At 34.1% G+C, this 16,869-nt stretch overlaps 1 protein-coding gene across 26 annotated transcripts in view; it reads left to right on the top strand.

The window, feature by feature from the left end:
* Nucleotides 1-12,707, top strand: part of LOC126722041 (ubiquitin C-terminal hydrolase 12-like) — a 102,176-nt gene extending 89,469 nt beyond the window's left edge. For 19 of the 26 annotated variants that reach the window (XM_050425192.1, XM_050425193.1, XM_050425187.1 and 16 more), the window contains exons 17-32: nt 160-237; nt 382-470; nt 544-652; nt 724-792; nt 959-1,069; nt 3,821-3,876; nt 3,981-4,158; nt 4,262-4,363; nt 4,456-4,527; nt 4,689-4,754; nt 6,778-6,843; nt 8,406-8,492; nt 10,847-10,963; nt 11,156-11,230; nt 11,402-11,488; nt 12,103-12,707. In XM_050425192.1, the coding sequence (XP_050281149.1) occupies nt 160-237; nt 382-470; nt 544-652; nt 724-792; nt 959-1,069; nt 3,821-3,876; nt 3,981-4,158; nt 4,262-4,363; nt 4,456-4,527; nt 4,689-4,754; nt 6,778-6,843; nt 8,406-8,492; nt 10,847-10,963; nt 11,156-11,230; nt 11,402-11,488; nt 12,103-12,144 (1,404 nt within the window). In that variant the 3' untranslated portion in view covers nt 12,145-12,707. The remainder of the gene's footprint in view (nt 1-159; nt 238-381; nt 471-543; nt 653-723; nt 793-958; nt 1,070-3,820; nt 3,877-3,980; nt 4,159-4,261; nt 4,364-4,455; nt 4,528-4,688; nt 4,755-6,777; nt 6,844-8,405; nt 8,493-10,846; nt 10,964-11,155; nt 11,231-11,401; nt 11,489-12,102) is intronic. The other 7 variants (XM_050425196.1, XM_050425176.1, XM_050425197.1 and 4 more) reach the window with 4 other exon arrangements.
* The last annotated feature ends 4,162 nt before the right edge of the window (nt 12,708-16,869 follow it).

The following is a 16,869-nucleotide window of genomic DNA, read 5'->3' as shown; positions in this document are numbered from 1 at the left end:
GTTCAGCTGCATGCAAACAGACACTAAAGAACATATATTTAAAGTGTGTGATATAACTGTTGATTGTTCAGCTATTCATGTTCGTTTGATAACATGGTTGCCTTAGCCTGTTGATGGTAGGAAAATATGTATGTTTTATGACACTTTTGTGCATTGTAGGTTGGACAGTTGAGAGAAGTTTCCAACAAGGCAAATAATGCAGAACTTAAGCTGTTTCTAGAAGTAGAACTTGGGCAGGTAATGTTGTCTTTCATATCTGATGAGGTGATCCCCCTCTGGTTGTTTGAGTAGATCTTTTGATAAATATTATTGGAATTGGTTTATCATTGAGTGGCATGGATTCTCTCTTTTGTGCTGTTACTGATCTGCATAATCACTCAGGATTTGCAGCCTGTTCCTCCTCCTGAAAGGACGAAAGAAGATATTCTGCTATTCTTTAAGCTATATGACCCATCGAAAGAGGAGCTCCGGTAGTTTCTCTTTCCTTCTTCCCTCCTTGTTAGAGTTGCAGAAAGCACTCATGCTTTTCTTCTATAATGTCAGATATGTTGGGAGGCTTTTTGTTAAGGGTAGTGGTAAGCCAGTGGAAATATTGCCAAAACTAAATGAAATGGCTGGATTCAGTGCTGATGAAGAAATTGAACTTTATGAGGTAAGTTTAACTTTTTCTTTCTTTCTTATCTAATTTCAGCTGTTACCTTACTCATCCTATTTGATATTCAGGAAATAAAGTTTGAACCTACTATCATGTGTGAACGCATTGACAAGAAGGTGACTTTCCGTTCGAGTCAGGTATGTTATAGACGGCTAATTGCAAATGCTTTGCTTTGGGAATTTTTTTCAGATGTATTTCATGAATTTTCTGTTTGTTTGCTCCTTACCTTTTCTCTATAGCTGTCTTCTGTGTCGAATCACTATCTACTTTCTTTATGGCCTTATTTTCATTTGCATTTTTCAGCTCGAAGACGGGGACATCGTTTGCTTTCAGAAATCCGCTCCAGTTGGAAGCAGTGATCAATGTCGCTATCCAGATGTTCCTTCATTCTTGGATTATGTGCACAATCGTCAGGTACAGAGTGAACCTTTACAATTCGGAGATCAGGATCTCCATGTTTTTATGCTACATGTTGAGCTTTTGCACTATTGTGGGTATGTGGTCTTCACGGTGCACCAACCTTGCATGCTGCATTTGCTTGTGTTGCCAAGTTTGAGCACTTGTTTTTTTAAAAGTACATTATCAATTCCTAAATTCAAACAGTCAGTTAAAATTCTACTATAGACAAGCCCAAACAATATATAACGACTATGGTAGTGTTTTGAAATCTTCTAGGGGGCTAATATTTGTTCTATGTCAGTAGAACCGGTATACAGTCATGTCTGGTTAATCCTTTGACTCATGCTTAACCAGCTTATGTATTGGATTGGGTTCTAGTTTACACCATTTTGTTGGGTCATAATGATGTTTTCCCGGTCTGTTTATTTCTGCCAGATTCAGGCAGGTTGGCAGGTCTTCTTTATAAGATTGCTGATTAGGATGCATTGCGCTGGATGTACTCATGTTTTGGTTGAAAATTTTCTACCCATACCAGACCTGTTTGATAATTGGTCAGGTTCAGATTGACACAAATTTTTTTGGGCCAGAAAATCCCTACTCAGCCATTTATATTCATTAGGTGGGGTGCATGTGGTGAGGTTTAGCCCGATGGCCTTAAGATGAAATGGCACTGATGCCAGACAACATCAAATGGGGGGATAAAGGGGAAAATTGAACAAAATAAAATGATAAACCCTAAGAATCTCAACTTGGGGGCTTGCCTAGAATCAACATCAAGCAAAGAAAAATTGGGAATCAGTACCTAAGTTGCTAGGAATCAGAACCCAACAATTGAATTCTTCCAATTCAAAATTTCATTTCATCAAAGTCTCCTTCATAGGGTACATAGTTTGTTTATATAGAAATACTAAGCCTTATTTCTAATAGGCGTAGGAAACCCTAATTGTCTTATTACAAAAATAAGCCCAACTTTAAATAAAAGCACTCATAAACCTACTGGAGTACTAGGTCCTAAAGTAAAATATCAATAAAAATACAATTGCCTTGCAAAAATAAGATAAAACTAAATTTATAATTAATTTCTTTTTGTGTCTCCTGCATCAGAGTGAAATAGAAAATGCAGCTAGTGATATTTTTGTGGGATAAGTCTTCAATTTGTGAAGCTAATCTTTGTGCAGTTATGGTTATTTTAAATTTTAATAAGGACGGTGAGATGTGGGTTAGTGGGAAATTTAAATGTGCTTGTTTTTGAGTGGGAAGGGATGAGCAGAATTTATTATAGTTTTTCTTACAAATTCCAAATTTAGGATTTTGAAAATTTGTATTTTTTACTTAGTTGACCTATTATTTAAACTTTTCTAAGACTTCATTAGGTAGGTTTTTATTTATTTATTTATTTATTTTTTATTTTATTTTTATTTTTTAACAGCTGAAAAGTGTACATTATAGCGAGGAATCCTCTTGAAGAATAGTATAGATTTATAGAAAATGTCACATTTAAAAATATAAATTTTAATTTCTTAAAATAATCTTATACATGCTATTTTGGATAATTGTACCGTTGTGGATAATTTTTTTAAGTCATAAAAATATCCTTGAACATTAATAAACATCTGTGGAAAATATATATTTTTGTTCTGAAATTAAGTCTACGTTGTTAGTTTTTAAGAAAGAAAAAAAATTTAAAAGGTGGATTTAAGTATTAAAATAGCAATCATCACATATATAAGATATGTGAGAATTGGCGTTCCTACCTAAAAGATGAGAGTTAGAATTCTTGCTCTTGATGGGAGTTGAGATGTTAATGGTATTTAGAGTTCTCAAAGATTTTGTCAAATGAACAATGAAAATTTCACGAATTATCAATAGTTAACAATTCCATTCGAAATTCCTACTAACGAACTAATGGCTTCCACTAATCCATTCGCAAGAGCACACACTGTTGTTGACAATGTTGTTTTCCAGAGCAAAACCCACGGCTCATTCCTTTCCCTCCCTTTGCCTGCTCTCAAACAGACTTTTAAGGTTCATATACATATTTTGGTTTCTCAATAGTGTATGTTTTGCTGGCACTTGTCTTAGTTTGAATTCTTATGGTGGTATAGGATATCATCGATCTAGTGATCTTGATTTATGGTAAGGGTGTTCCTGAAGTATGGATAAAAGATGCTTCCTGTAAGAGGGGTTCCCTCTATAATTTTCTTTAGTGTCTTCCATTTAATGGTGGATGCTTCTTTTGATTATGAGGGAGGGTATAGCTTTTTTGTCTACTATTCTTAACAGACTTATCAAGTTTGATATGCTAATTCTTGGAAGCTCATTATAATAAAAGGCTATGGTATGCATTTGGTGATGTGAGTTAGTGCTTTCTCAAAAAGAGATGTTCCCAACATCAGGTAAATAGAGAGACTAGTTTATGGATGCCTAAGGAAGGTTCACTTTTTTTTTTCCCCTCTCTTTTTACATTTTTATTATGCCATCTTTTGTCAAATTTTTATTAAGCGTCAAGTTCATATTTTCTGATGGTCTATGCACTGCAAGAATATTAAGATACTCTGCTTTAATATTTAAAACGAACTAATAATCTGTGTTCTGAAGCTAATGTTTTAAGTAGGGAAGATAGAAAAGTGCTGGCATCTTAGAGATGAATTATTATAATATAACTATTCTATGAGATTTATTTTTCTTTTTCATTTCTTTATTTATTTATTTTTTCAATTCATTGGATGTAACTTTTACTTTAACTTTATAAATAATTATCAATAGGTTGTTCGCTTTCGATCTTTGGAGAAACCAAAGGAGGATGAATTCTGTCTTGAGTTGTAAGTTTGTCTTATACATGGAACTTTCTCTGCAGCTATTTTGTAATTTGTATTGGATGAATCAGTTAATTAGCATGTGTTCCTCTTTATCTGTAATTTTCTAGGTCAAAACTTCATGATTATGATGACGTCGTGGAAAGAGTAGCCCAGCATCTTGGCTTGGGTGATCCATCCAAAATCAGGCTCACATCTCATAACTGTTATTCCCAGCAACCTAAACCCCAGCCTATTAAGTACCGAGGAGTGGAACATTTGTCTGACATGCTAGTCCACTACAATCAGGTAATTTATCATATGGGTTTTACCTTGTTTTGGACTTGTGACCCTCATTTTTTCCAATGTGACTCAGTGGCTGATAAAAGCATGTATTCTCTTTTCTTCCTAGACTTCTGATATTCTCTATTATGAAGTATTGGATATACCCCTGCCAGAATTGCAAGGCCTAAAAACTTTGAAAGTTGCTTTTCATCATTCTACAAAGGATGAAGTAAGTGAAGATAACAATTGATCTCTTAGTTATGTTTTGGTTGTATCAGCCTGAGTTCTGTGCCACTTAACGTGTTACTGTTGTGTTGCCAGGTAGTGATTCATACAATTAGATTACCAAAACAGAGCACTGTGGGAGATGTTATTAATGACCTAAAGACGAAGGTAATCTTGCAGTTTTTTGCATTCCAAAACTGGACGTGTGATTCAAATTTTAATCAATCATACTTTCTTATCCCCATTGTTGCTATTTACCAAATTCATATGCATCAGAAAAAAGAATTTAAAAAAAAAAAATCTGTTTGTTGCGACTATATTTGGAACAGGTAGAGTTGTCTCATCCCAATGCAGAACTCAGATTGCTTGAAGTTTTCTATCACAAGATCTATAAGGTAAAGGATATTGTTCGAATTTATATTCTTTCTGAATGGAAATGTCTAATTGTGAAGATGAATTACTTCTCCAATATATCCAGAAGCACGTGATGATAAAATTATAATGTACCTTTTGAATCTCTCTGTTTCCTGTATGGAAGCATTTTACAAGTTATTGTTTATTTTACTCATTATTTCAACTCACTAAATGAATGCATTTTAAAATTTCTTGTCAGTAAATTACTATATGAATTAAACAATTGTTGATTAAGTACTCAACTCATGCAACTACAAGTTTTTTTGTTTGAGTATTTAAATAATTATTTCTAAAATTTGTAGCTATCTAGCTTGGTTGTCATTGAAATGGTTATATTTGGTTAATTGTTCCCCATTGCTTAATATGGTGTCTTTGGAGGGAGAGAAATAGTAGGTGTTTTGAAGATACTGAGAGATCCATATCAGACTTGAAGTTATTTTTTAGAACTTTATTGGATTGGTTGGTTGCTTTGCAAAACCAATCATTCCCTTCTTTTATTGATTTCCTTGATTTTTGTAATTTTTGTACTTGAATTGTTGACCCTTTGTACACTCCTTGTGTACTAGGGTGTTACTTTTTTGATATCAATAAAACTTGTTACTTATCAAAAAAAAAATTTTGTAGCTATCTAGCAGTTGTAGAAGATATTGTCAATCCCCAACTTTCTTTTGTTACTTGGATTCCATGTGAGTCTAAATAGTAAATATTGGTGATAAATGTTGAAATGGTGTTAAAAATTTACTCAGAGTTGATCTCAATTATTTTCTCAATACTTGTCCAAATAATTGGTGTTTTATCCACATTATTGGTGTTTTCTTATATGTTCCTCTGCAACTGTTTATGGAATTCATCAGCTTTGAATTTTAGTTCTTCCTTCTTTTTGCACCCTGAAGCATATTGAAGCATGTTTGATTCTATCCCTATGATTTTGTTCTCTCTCCCCCCTCAAGCCTGTTTTCCTCTTCTTTCAGGTTCTTCATTTTCTCTTTATTCTAAACACATTGAAGTGGCAAGTTTGTACTCTTTTTTTTTTAGATTAATGAAATACCAAGATTCCCTTCCATATGTTATAAGAATTATTTCTTCCATATGCAATCCTCCTGTTAACTTCTCAATACTTGCATCCTGAATTGTAGTGATAATGCAGGATAGAATCAGTACTATATTAGGATTCTTGAATAGGTTTTGATGTTGAGGGGTTTAGGTAGGATTAGGTGAATAAAAGACTGGTTCTTGAATTAATCTTGAGGGAATTTAATGGTTGTTTGGTGATGAAACAACAAATGAACAAGATACAAAGAAAGATAAATTGTTGGCAATCACACTGTCAAAGCTTAAATATGCTACTTGAATTTTATTAAATTCTATCTTTCTATGTTAATTTTATTGACTACATAGAAGCCTTTATATAGGCTATTGCCCAACTCTTTTCTAGAAAGGATAGGACTCCTAAGTAACCTTTTCTTAGAAAGACTAGGACTCCTAATAACAAAGAAAATTAATTAAGATTGCCCTTACGCAGCCTATTCCCCAAAAAAATAGAAAAAAAATGAATTTACCAGATTGCCCATATTTTAGTATATCTTAATTAAAACTGAACTAGCAACTTTCTAACCCTAATAACTATTAAGACTTTTTTTTGCTAAGCTAATAACTATTAAGACTTAGTAATAACTAAATTAGCCTATGAAAGGTTTTAGGAAGACTCCACATTGAATTGAATATTTTTTTTCCTCAACTCTTTTCTGGCTGCATCACTACAAAAGATTTCCCAACATTGAGCCTAGGTAGGATAAAGTGAGAGAGCATATGTGATGGTATAGATCACATTTTACATAACAGTTTACGACATCAAGCATGAACCAAAAATAGTATGGGCTTCAAAACCTTTTAATTCTTCTGTTTCGTCTATAACATAGAAATGAACCTGCTTTGTTAAACATAAGGGTTTTACAATATTACATGTATAAAATTTTCTGTAATTCTGCGCCTGTTGATTTGCAGATCTTCCCACTCAGTGAAAAGATTGAGAATATTAATGATCAATACTGGACATTACGTGCTGAGGAGGTAAGTTTACTTTTCTGCTAGGCAGGTGCTCAAATCAAAGTTATAAATTCTTTACTGGCGTTTCAGTTTGGTCAGGGGAAATGAAATATTGAGGTACTGGTCAATACAGGTGTTCCATTTGGGTTATAGCTATAATAATCTGCATATATATATATATATATATATTTATATATATTGTTGTATGTTTGTGAACTTAAAAAATATTTTTGTGTATATATAAGTTGTGATAAGGAGTCTTCTATATTGGAGGTGTGCATATCCCTAATTGGGATGTTCAGTTCTCTAATCTGTCCAAGATTGGGAGTTGGAGACTTTGATCACTTTTATGGATCTGATCTATTCCACCTCCATGAAAGGTGAGGGTCCTGATAAACTTTGTTGGAGAGTCAGGGTTTTGAGGTTCGTGGGTAATACTTTTCCCTCTTCTGGAATATTGGCACATCATTTGCCTAGAAGATGGTGTGGTGATCAAAGGTTTCCCCTAGAGTAACCTTCTTTTTGTGGACTGCCTTACGAAGATTTTGTCTTCTGACAATTTACGGAAGATAGGTATTATTGTTGTAGAGTGGTTTTGTATTGTAAATGAAGGGGACCCAGTGGATCATCTTCTTCTTCACTGTCCCGTAGCGTATGAGCTATGGACATAGGCATGGAGTTTTTTTTGTCTTTCTTGGGTTATGCCTCAGAGGATCCTTGAATTATTAGCAGCTTGAAGGCTCCTTTTTAGACACACATAAATTTTTTGAGGTCCGTGCTGCATGGCATTATGTTGTCTTTAGCGGGAACAAAATGCGTGATGCTTTGATGGATGTGAACAGTTTATTATTGAGATTAAATCTCTCTTTTTTCATACTCTATGGGAGTGGAGTGTTGCTTTTAATCCTTGTCACTGTCCTAATTTCTTAGACTTGCTTGAGCATTGTAATTTGAAAGATTGATTGTACTGCGCCTCGAGCACACCCCCAATGTACTCGGGTGTTTCCTTTTTTGTTCAATTAAATTTCGTTACTTATCCCAAAAAAAATTAGTGCTTTTATTTTTTATTTTTTTGTGGACTAGTCTTATGCCTTGATTTGAGTTTTGTGAAACATGATATGGAGATAAGACCCTGGCCTGATGTTTGCTCCAGAATTGCCTGTACAAGAGGTAGTTAGGTGGCCATAAAATTAGAAGACACCTTATCACTTGCTAACTCTCCTTATTTAACACATGTAGGATAGTTGAACTTATTAATACTCTTTTGATGCATGTAGGATAGTTGAACTTATTAATACTCTTTTGATGCATGCTTGACACCTTGGAGTATATTAAGAGGCATTATAGAGTTATGGTATAAGTACAATGAAGCAAGAGAGAGATTAATTTCGTGAGTGGATTCCTTCTCCCCACCTCTTAGCATGTGTCTTTGAGATGGCTTTTATCACCTGATTTGCCTTAGGCTGACCAAATAAACTTGAATTGTGTAGTGAAACTAGTGTCATAAATTTGGTGCTTTTGAGTATGCTGAATGTCTACTTTGTTTGTCCACATAAGATTCTAATCTTGATTGTTTGCTGCCACAGGTTCCTGAAGAGGAAAAAAACCTTGGTCCTCATGATCGCTTAATTCATGTTTATCATTTTATGAAGGACACAGCTCAGAACCAGGTGGTAAGTACTTTTGGATCACCATGGGATGGTGTTATTTTTGAATCGCATGTGCTATGAATTTGTTTATCACTTGGTTAATTTAGATTTTTTTATTCTTGCACCAATTAGGGGAATACATTTTTTGATGAGTAAAAATTAATTTTATTAATAATTTAATATGAAGAATTAGAAAAGATTCATAGGATGTGCCTTATCCCACTTCTGGGAGATTACAATCTCAAATTTAAGCTATATTTTTAGAACTTGAGGGGATATTTTCTGAAACAGCCAACTAGTCATACAAACATCTCAACATGGACCATGTGATGACATGGTTTGGGCATTCAATACCATCAAATGTTCTGCTATTTTGCTCATGCCAAATTGTCCACAAGATGCACAATGGAACAGCGTTCCAAATTTTAGAACTATAATTTTTTATTGATGAAATCTCCCTTCCGAATTCTAGAACTATAATTTTAGAAGGTGCTTAACTGATTCCCCATTATTCTTGCACATGCAACACCAATATATTGTCCATTGTTGTTGTTCATACAAAGAAACCAACCTTTAGAGCTACCTTTACATCTCATATATTCCTCCCAGGAAAGCTGACCCCTGTTTAACCCCCAAAAGCTTGATTAATGGACTTATGGCTTCTTTTCTTTTCGTGGTCTCGAAGATATTTGATGCTCGCCTTGTTTAGAAGGGAAGTTAAAGTGTCAAGGAAATTATTCATTTACACCAACACTTCATGAACGGACTTCAAACTTTACTGCTTCAATTGTCTCTAAGATATTAGATTGTTTGCTTGTTCAGAAGGGAATTTAAAGTATCAAAGAAATTATTCTTGGACTCTTGACTTTCAAATTTTGAGGTTATCAGCTAAACTGCTGGCTCCAGCTCTGTCCACCACTCAAATAAGATGCAACTGAAGCGTTATTATCTACTGCAATTGAAACAATTTAGGAATTCCCTAGGCTTTGGGGCCTTACATGTCCCTCCTCCACCACCCCCCCCCAACCAAAGAAGAAATAAAAATATGTTTGGAGCCTCATCAAACTTATTAGCAATGTGAATGGACTTTTAAGCCAATGAGAGGGTGATGTCATGGGTTTGAGACTCACTGTGTGTAGAATACAAGTATAATGCAAATGTTAAATAACAAAGACTATTTTATTTTATATATATATATATATATAACATAATATTATTAAAAAATTATCTAAAAAGTCAATGAGCTCCTACTAAGACATTTCCTCTCCTACTTAGACATTTCCTCTCAAGTTATTCTTTGTTAGAACCTTATTGGACTGGTTTTCAGTGTGGAGAAACCAACCCTTTTTTCAAATTTTGGATTTACTTGATTTATGTAATTTTTGTATTTGATATGTACACCCTTGTATACTCTGTGTTTATTACTTATCAAAACAAATATATATATATATATATATATGTGGAGGGTTAGGTGACTCAGGTCATGGGTTCTAGACCCATTTTATGCACGTCTAACTTACCTATAAAAAATTATCTAAAGTTGTGAAAATTACATGCTCACAAATAAATAGGTAAAAGTTGGAAAAAAATTAATGTGATTTTTTTTTTTTTAACTAATGTTGAGTGGGTATAGTTTGCTTATAGAATGCTAATGATATTTAACATGAATTAATAAGCTTTATCACTGAACTATAAAGTTGACTCAACAATCACTATTTGGCTAAATAAAGTCAGTATAATTTTTTTTTTTAAATTGTAACTTATTAACAAAAGCTAATAATACAATGCAATAGATAATAATGGCAGAAATTATTCCATTATATAACTCGTAGCAAAAGTTAAGCAACAAGGTGTCATAAAACTAAACGATAAAAGATCTGTTTGCAAGCGAAACATATATGTATATATATTATGTACATGGATAAAACAAAATTGTAAACAATAGTAATGCATAGATCTTGAATTTTGCTAAATGAACTTTTGAAATCTTATTCAAACTTAATGAGGATAACTTTGGTGTAAAGTAGAATATTTATGTCAGTGGTGTAACGTAGGTAGTGTTTTAAATTTCTTAGAATTTTAATAAAATAGTTTCAAATAAAGTAACACTTGGAAATGGCATCATTTTGATTATCTGGAAAAAAACACTCAACAAAAAACAAAACAAAACAAAACAAAGCTCTTATACAATAATATTACGTTACATGGCACATAAATGAAGTGGCCTTTTATATATATATATATATATATATATATATAAAGTCTAATTCAATGTTGTGACACTGGCGGAATCTCAGGCCTTCTCACCTAGACATCAATTTCCAATATATGTAATTGGATATATTTATTTACTTTGTATTGTTTTTTGGATCTTACAGCAGGTTCAAAATTTTGGAGAACCATTTTTCTTGGTTATCCGTGAGGGTGAGACATTAGCTGAAGTTAAGGAGCGCATACAGAAAAAGTTGCAAGTACCTGATGAGGAGTTTTCTAAGGTATTTTTCTCTTCTTTAAGTCTTCTCAGTTACTGTCTTACCCAGGGACAGACTTATTTTGTGTCCATCTTGTTTCCTAGCATGTTACTTAATTTTGCTTCACATGACTGTTTAACAGAACACCATATTCTTATTTTGTTGTTGAATGTAATCTCACTTTGTTCCCCTCATGAACATTCTTGTTCCGCTCAGTGGAAGTTCGCATTTTTGTCATTGGGTCGTCCAGATTATCTCCAGGACTCTGACATTGTGTCCAGTCGGTTTCAGGTCTCTCTCTCTCTCTCTCTCTCTCTCTCACACGCACACACACATGCACACACACACAGAGGGCAGGTATGCACATGTTCTCCATCCCACTCAACATGCCCACAGTGGTGTCATTTACATGTGGTTTTAATTGTCTGTTCTCATTTCTTTTTATCACTTTTCAATTTTCAGAGAAGGGATGTTTATGGTGCTTGGGAGCAGTATCTTGGGTTGGAACACACTGACAATGCTCCTAAAAGGTCATATGCAGCTAATCAGGTATGTGAATGCCTTGGAATATGTTTAAGCAGGTATTATGTTGAGTTTGGAAAGTGTGTCAAATGAAAGGAAGAGAAAAATTATATATAGTGTTGGATACTTTCGTGCTGAACATTCATAGCCCTTACTAAATTGACCTTGACACTGTATTCACAGCCCTTGCTAAATTATTTTTCCCTGATAGAAAAATGAGACCAAATTGAAGTAATAAACCTTCGTGAATGAATAATTGCATAAATTAAGATGACAATTGCTTACATCTGGTACTTAAACTCACACCTCACTGAACCATAGTGTTAGTAGTGGGTAGTTATAATATGAACAATACACCAATTGGTACCAGCTCCCTCCCTATTGGGTAAGGTATGGAAGTTTATAATCCTTTTGGATCATGAACAATGTTTAAAGGAGAATTAATAATCCAATTATATGTATTAACCATGCAATTTTGTATATACTTGAGAAAGTTTTGGACTTCTGGGCACCTCCCTGCCCAATTTACCCTCCCCACTTTTGAAAAGGAATGACAAAAGTAATATGGATGAAGGTAAAATATAAGTAAATATTTTAGTAGTAATTGGAGCCTTCGCAGTGACTTCATCTGGATTTTGCAGAATCGTCACACATTTGAGAAGCCAGTGAAAATCTACAATTAGAAAAAAATGGATGATTCAACTCCAGTTCATTTGATGAGCCAACCTCTGATGGAAGTGCAGCTTTGTGTAAAGAGTGATTGAAGCACAATAGAAGCTTGAAGAGTGATTGAAGCGCAATAGGAGCTTGGCATCAGTTTTCACAAGAGTAATTATTGATCTGATATGTATATTTTTCAGAGCTGGGAAGAGAGAGAAGAAGAAAGATGGGGGGGCTGGGGGTTAGGAGGTTTTACCTTGAATCTGTTTTCTGTGGTTGAGACTGCTCTCCCTCTTGCAGCTTCCCAAATCTAGGGTGATGTAGGTATCATTTCATCTTAAATTCCATTGTAATCTAGTACATAAGATTTTGGGGTGGGGAGGGGATGTATAGAGGTTATAGGTGTGTTAATGTTAATTCCTTATTTCTGTCTGATTATCCTGTTATGTTGTCTTGCCTAGATGCATAAGAAGATCAGGGATGTGTATAATATTTAGTCTGATTTTGAGGATTTGTGTAAACGGAAACTATTTAAACACCACTCATTTGCAACCCCGTCTAATTCAACTAGAAGAATCTTATTTGATGTTTTTACTTTTTACCAATTCTTTGTAAGTGGCTCATTGTTATTGTGTCCTTACTGTCTATATACTGGTGCATTTCTCAAGCTCACATGATTCGAGCTGCATTATAGTTCATTCTTGAATTTTTTCTACTTATAAACTGGTTGGAGAGAGAGAGAGAAAGAGAGCAGTGCACTAGGTTTATAACCAATACGGCAATACCAATTCTCCCTTGTGTGTGTGTTTGTTTCTCAAAAAGATTAAACCAAAAAAATGCTGTGGTATAGTGTGACAAAGTTTGCGTCTCTAGACTCTAGGTTTATTACTGTTTTTAATGGAATTACCACCGAACCTAATCCCTTCAGGTGGAGAACTCTCCCACGTGTTGCTAACTGATTGATAAAAACTGTTTGCACCTGACATTCTAATTGACGGTTCGGCCTCAGGTGGATCAAGCATATAAATTGTCACATTTGCATGTTAAATTAACAAAAAAAAAACATATATGTTTATAAATTTAGATTTACACAGCACTCAAGAATATAGTCACAACAACTACAATCGGTTGAACTAAATATATCAATAATTTTAAATCCACTAAATAGTACACAAATATTGGTAATTTATACTTGAAACTCTACATGATTTATTATAGATGATATTATTATTATTATTTTATTTATTTAGTTTCACCTAGTCAATTTTATATAATTCAAGACAAATATTTTCTTTCATTAAGTCATGCGTAATAATCTTTTGAAATTGTATTAATATATGATTAATATTCTTTATACTTTTTTTTTAGATACTATCCTATTTGAAACCTAGAGGTTCATTACATGTACCGTTTACTATATATCATGCGAAGACATCAAATTTTTTTTTTTTTTTTTTTTTTTTTTTTTTTTTTTTTTTTGGGTAGATAGGATTTGAATATAGGATCCCTAATGTCTCCTATTTGATAATAAAAAATTTTACCTGTTGATTGTGGGGGAAGATTGAGTTTAATAACTAACTTGGCAAAATTTTGTAAATAATGAAACACCACCCCCACCCCCCCCCCCCCCCCCACCCCCCCCGGCCCCCCAAAAAAAATTTTTTTTTTTTTTTTGAAGAAAGTAAAGTTTAATTTACAAAAAGAAAAATGATACTTGGGGGAAGTATTTTTAAAATAATTTATTTAGAGATAAAATAATAAAATCAAAGAGCTACTAAATAATGTGCTAAATTTTAGGAAAAGGAGGTGAATGTGCACGTGTAGGAAGGAATGGGATGAACATTAGTTGGTAATTAAAAAATAAAATAAAATAAAAATCTAAAATTTTGGATTTTGAAACTATGTTAAGACTTAATTGAGCCTATTTTTTGCACTTATTAAGTTTTCATGAGGAGAATGTGAGGGGTTCAGTTCCTTTATTGAGAAATTTCATCATACTCTTCGATCACACAAACCCAAGAGCCCTGTTTTCATTTTTATTTTCATTTCACATTTAGTTCCTACACTCCGACTTCGAGCTCAAACAACACAAAAACTTTGAATTAAAGTCCATTTTCACAGCAAACGCCTTCTGCTCGTTAGTTGTTTCCTTTTGTGGTTGGCGTAAACAGCGCCAAGTTCAAACTCTTTTCTCCCACACCATCTTTCATCTATCAATATCAGGTAACAACTTATTCTTTTTTTTTTTTCCTTTGTTTCTTGTTATATCCTTTTGTTGCATTTTTAGTAGCAGTGTAGTTTATTCATTTTGTGAACAGTTTTCAACTTCCTCTTTCTTTTTGTGATTTTATTTTCATTTTTTTTTAACTCAAAAAATATGGAAGTCTACTTTAAAGAAACATCAAAGTTGTTATGTGCTCGTGTAGTTATAGAGTGATGATGCTGAAAATCGTCAGTAAGCCGCATGGTCAAAGACCCTCCGAAAGTTAAGTTAGACAACTTTTCATAACTCTAGAGTACCAGAACTGGGGTAAATTATGCGTGCCTTGATTTGTGAGAGTCTTGGGGTTTTTATAGTAGTGTAGGATTGACATCCGTACTTTGGTTAAAAAGATGTTTCCTTGTAGGAAAGATCCTCTCTAAGTCGCGTATTTTGCGGAATTCTTTCCTTATAGGACTCTCTTGATTAGGGTTGAGTGTGGTGCACAAGATATTTCCTTATATGCTTATGCGTGTAGGCCAAGTAAGGCCATGTCAGGCTCATCAGAGGTTCTATTATTCCCTTCAACTTGCTTGGCGTGTTCCGTCTACTTCTTATCCCTGTCTACCTATCCAAGTCGTCACCTTTGGGTGCCGGTTGACCGAAAAGGTGTTGTCGTCAGCTTTAGGATGGGACCGTCGATCTTATTCTGTCATTGCTCACGCTACGGTCATGTTGGTGAGACTGACGACTTTGGTAGGGTCGTTGCCTTCGTCTAACATGGACAAATTTACCAGCGCTGCAAAACTTCTCTTATCATAGAGTATCCCATTTTGCGTGAGCGGGTTATTGAGTATCCCATTTTGTGTGAGCATAAGGAGGAGAGGCACTACAAATTTAGTGTATATGCACGTCATTTCGCTATTCAAAAAGTTAATTCCTGTAATACTTTCTTAAATTCTTTCCAATTTGATTGTACACTTAATCAATGGTTAGATGACAATCGTAGAAACCTATGGTCCCCCACCAGAGACTTTGTGCTCTTCTGGGCAGTGGCAATCGCAATCATAGTCGCAGTCGCAGTGGCAAAAACATCCCATTAATTATGCTATGAAGAGAAGAAAGACGCTTAAGGGTGGAAATGAATATGAGGTGAAGCTTTTGGACGCATGTATGAAATGCATATTGACATGAGGGATTCTTAAATAAGGAATTAAAGAGATGACTTTTTGGTCTTAAATCACTTGATTTTTTCTGTAATCCTATTTAAAAAGACGTGTGATTTGCCTCAAGATTTAAAGAACATTTATTATATATTGTCAAATTCTTCCGCATCCTTCGCCCATTGGAAGGTTATAGTCTTTGAAGCATAGGTGTGGATTTGGATTTGGGTGCAGGTGCGGATGCGGGTGCGGGACTAAACAATTTTTTAAAAAGTAGGGTGCGGGTGCGGCAATTAAAAAATTATTAAAAATATTTTTACTCCTATTTATATTTTTTATATATTGCTAAGCATATTTTTTTTATATAATGGTAAACATATACCAATTTAAGAGTAATGGTAAGCATATATTAACAAATTTAAAAGCATATTTATATATATTATTATAATGTTTACACAACTCCAATTTTAGCCCAATAACATATTTATAATATTAAATTATTTTCCTTCAAAAAAAAAAAAAAGTAATGAGGTGATAAAATCAAAGTATTAAAGAATAATAAAAACTGATGGGTAAAGGCGATAAAATCAAAGAATCAAAACTTGTATTTTAACTATTTTCACAAGTTCCAACATTTTCTATCATTTTTACTTTTCCAGGTCCTTATCTCTTATACCAATACACCTATTCAAAAATCTATCCACAGTTCACAACTTTCTCCTTGCTCTCTCTGTCACAGTTTTAGGTAAGTGCACATGAAGCAGGCGTCCTTATCTTTCTCTCTCTCTCTCTCTCTCTCTCTCTCTCTCTCTCTCTCTTTTTTCCTTCTCTCACAAGGCCACATAAAGCAGAAGAATGGAGGCCGACGACATGGTGGTGGCCTGTTTCGGCTGGAATTGGCCCGATTTGGCATGAATCTGAAAAAATGAAAAAAAAATAAAAAAAAAAATAAGGAGCACTGAGGCGCGGTCAATGGCATCATGCATCGCAGGCCGCATCAATGCACGTCAGGTGCGGGTGCAGCGGCCTTAGAGCCGCACCTGTGCTTTCTAGGTTATAGTTAACCACCCTGCGTTTTGGAATTGGGAAAGAAGAATAGATTTCATGCATGAAACATGGAGTAAATATAAACCGTCTGTTGATGCACCCACAGCTCATTCCTTTACCATCTCTCAAACAGACTTTTAAGTTTCATACACATGTTTTGGTTTCTCAAAAGTTTATGTAATTTTTCTGGCACTTGTCTTAGTTTGAATTCTTATAGTGGTATAGGATATCATCGATTTAATTATCTTGATGTCTGCATTTGGTGATGTGAGGTAGTGCATTTGGAGGATAGACTGGAGCTTAACCGTAACAATTTGGTTTTGAAATGGCTAGTTAAG

This window comes from Quercus robur, chromosome 4 (genome assembly GCF_932294415.1).
Source record: "Quercus robur chromosome 4, dhQueRobu3.1, whole genome shotgun sequence".
Classification (NCBI taxonomy): domain Eukaryota; kingdom Viridiplantae; phylum Streptophyta; class Magnoliopsida; order Fagales; family Fagaceae; genus Quercus; species Quercus robur.
Note: the sequence above shows the minus strand (reverse complement) of the source record. Positions and strands in the feature narration are given on the sequence as shown.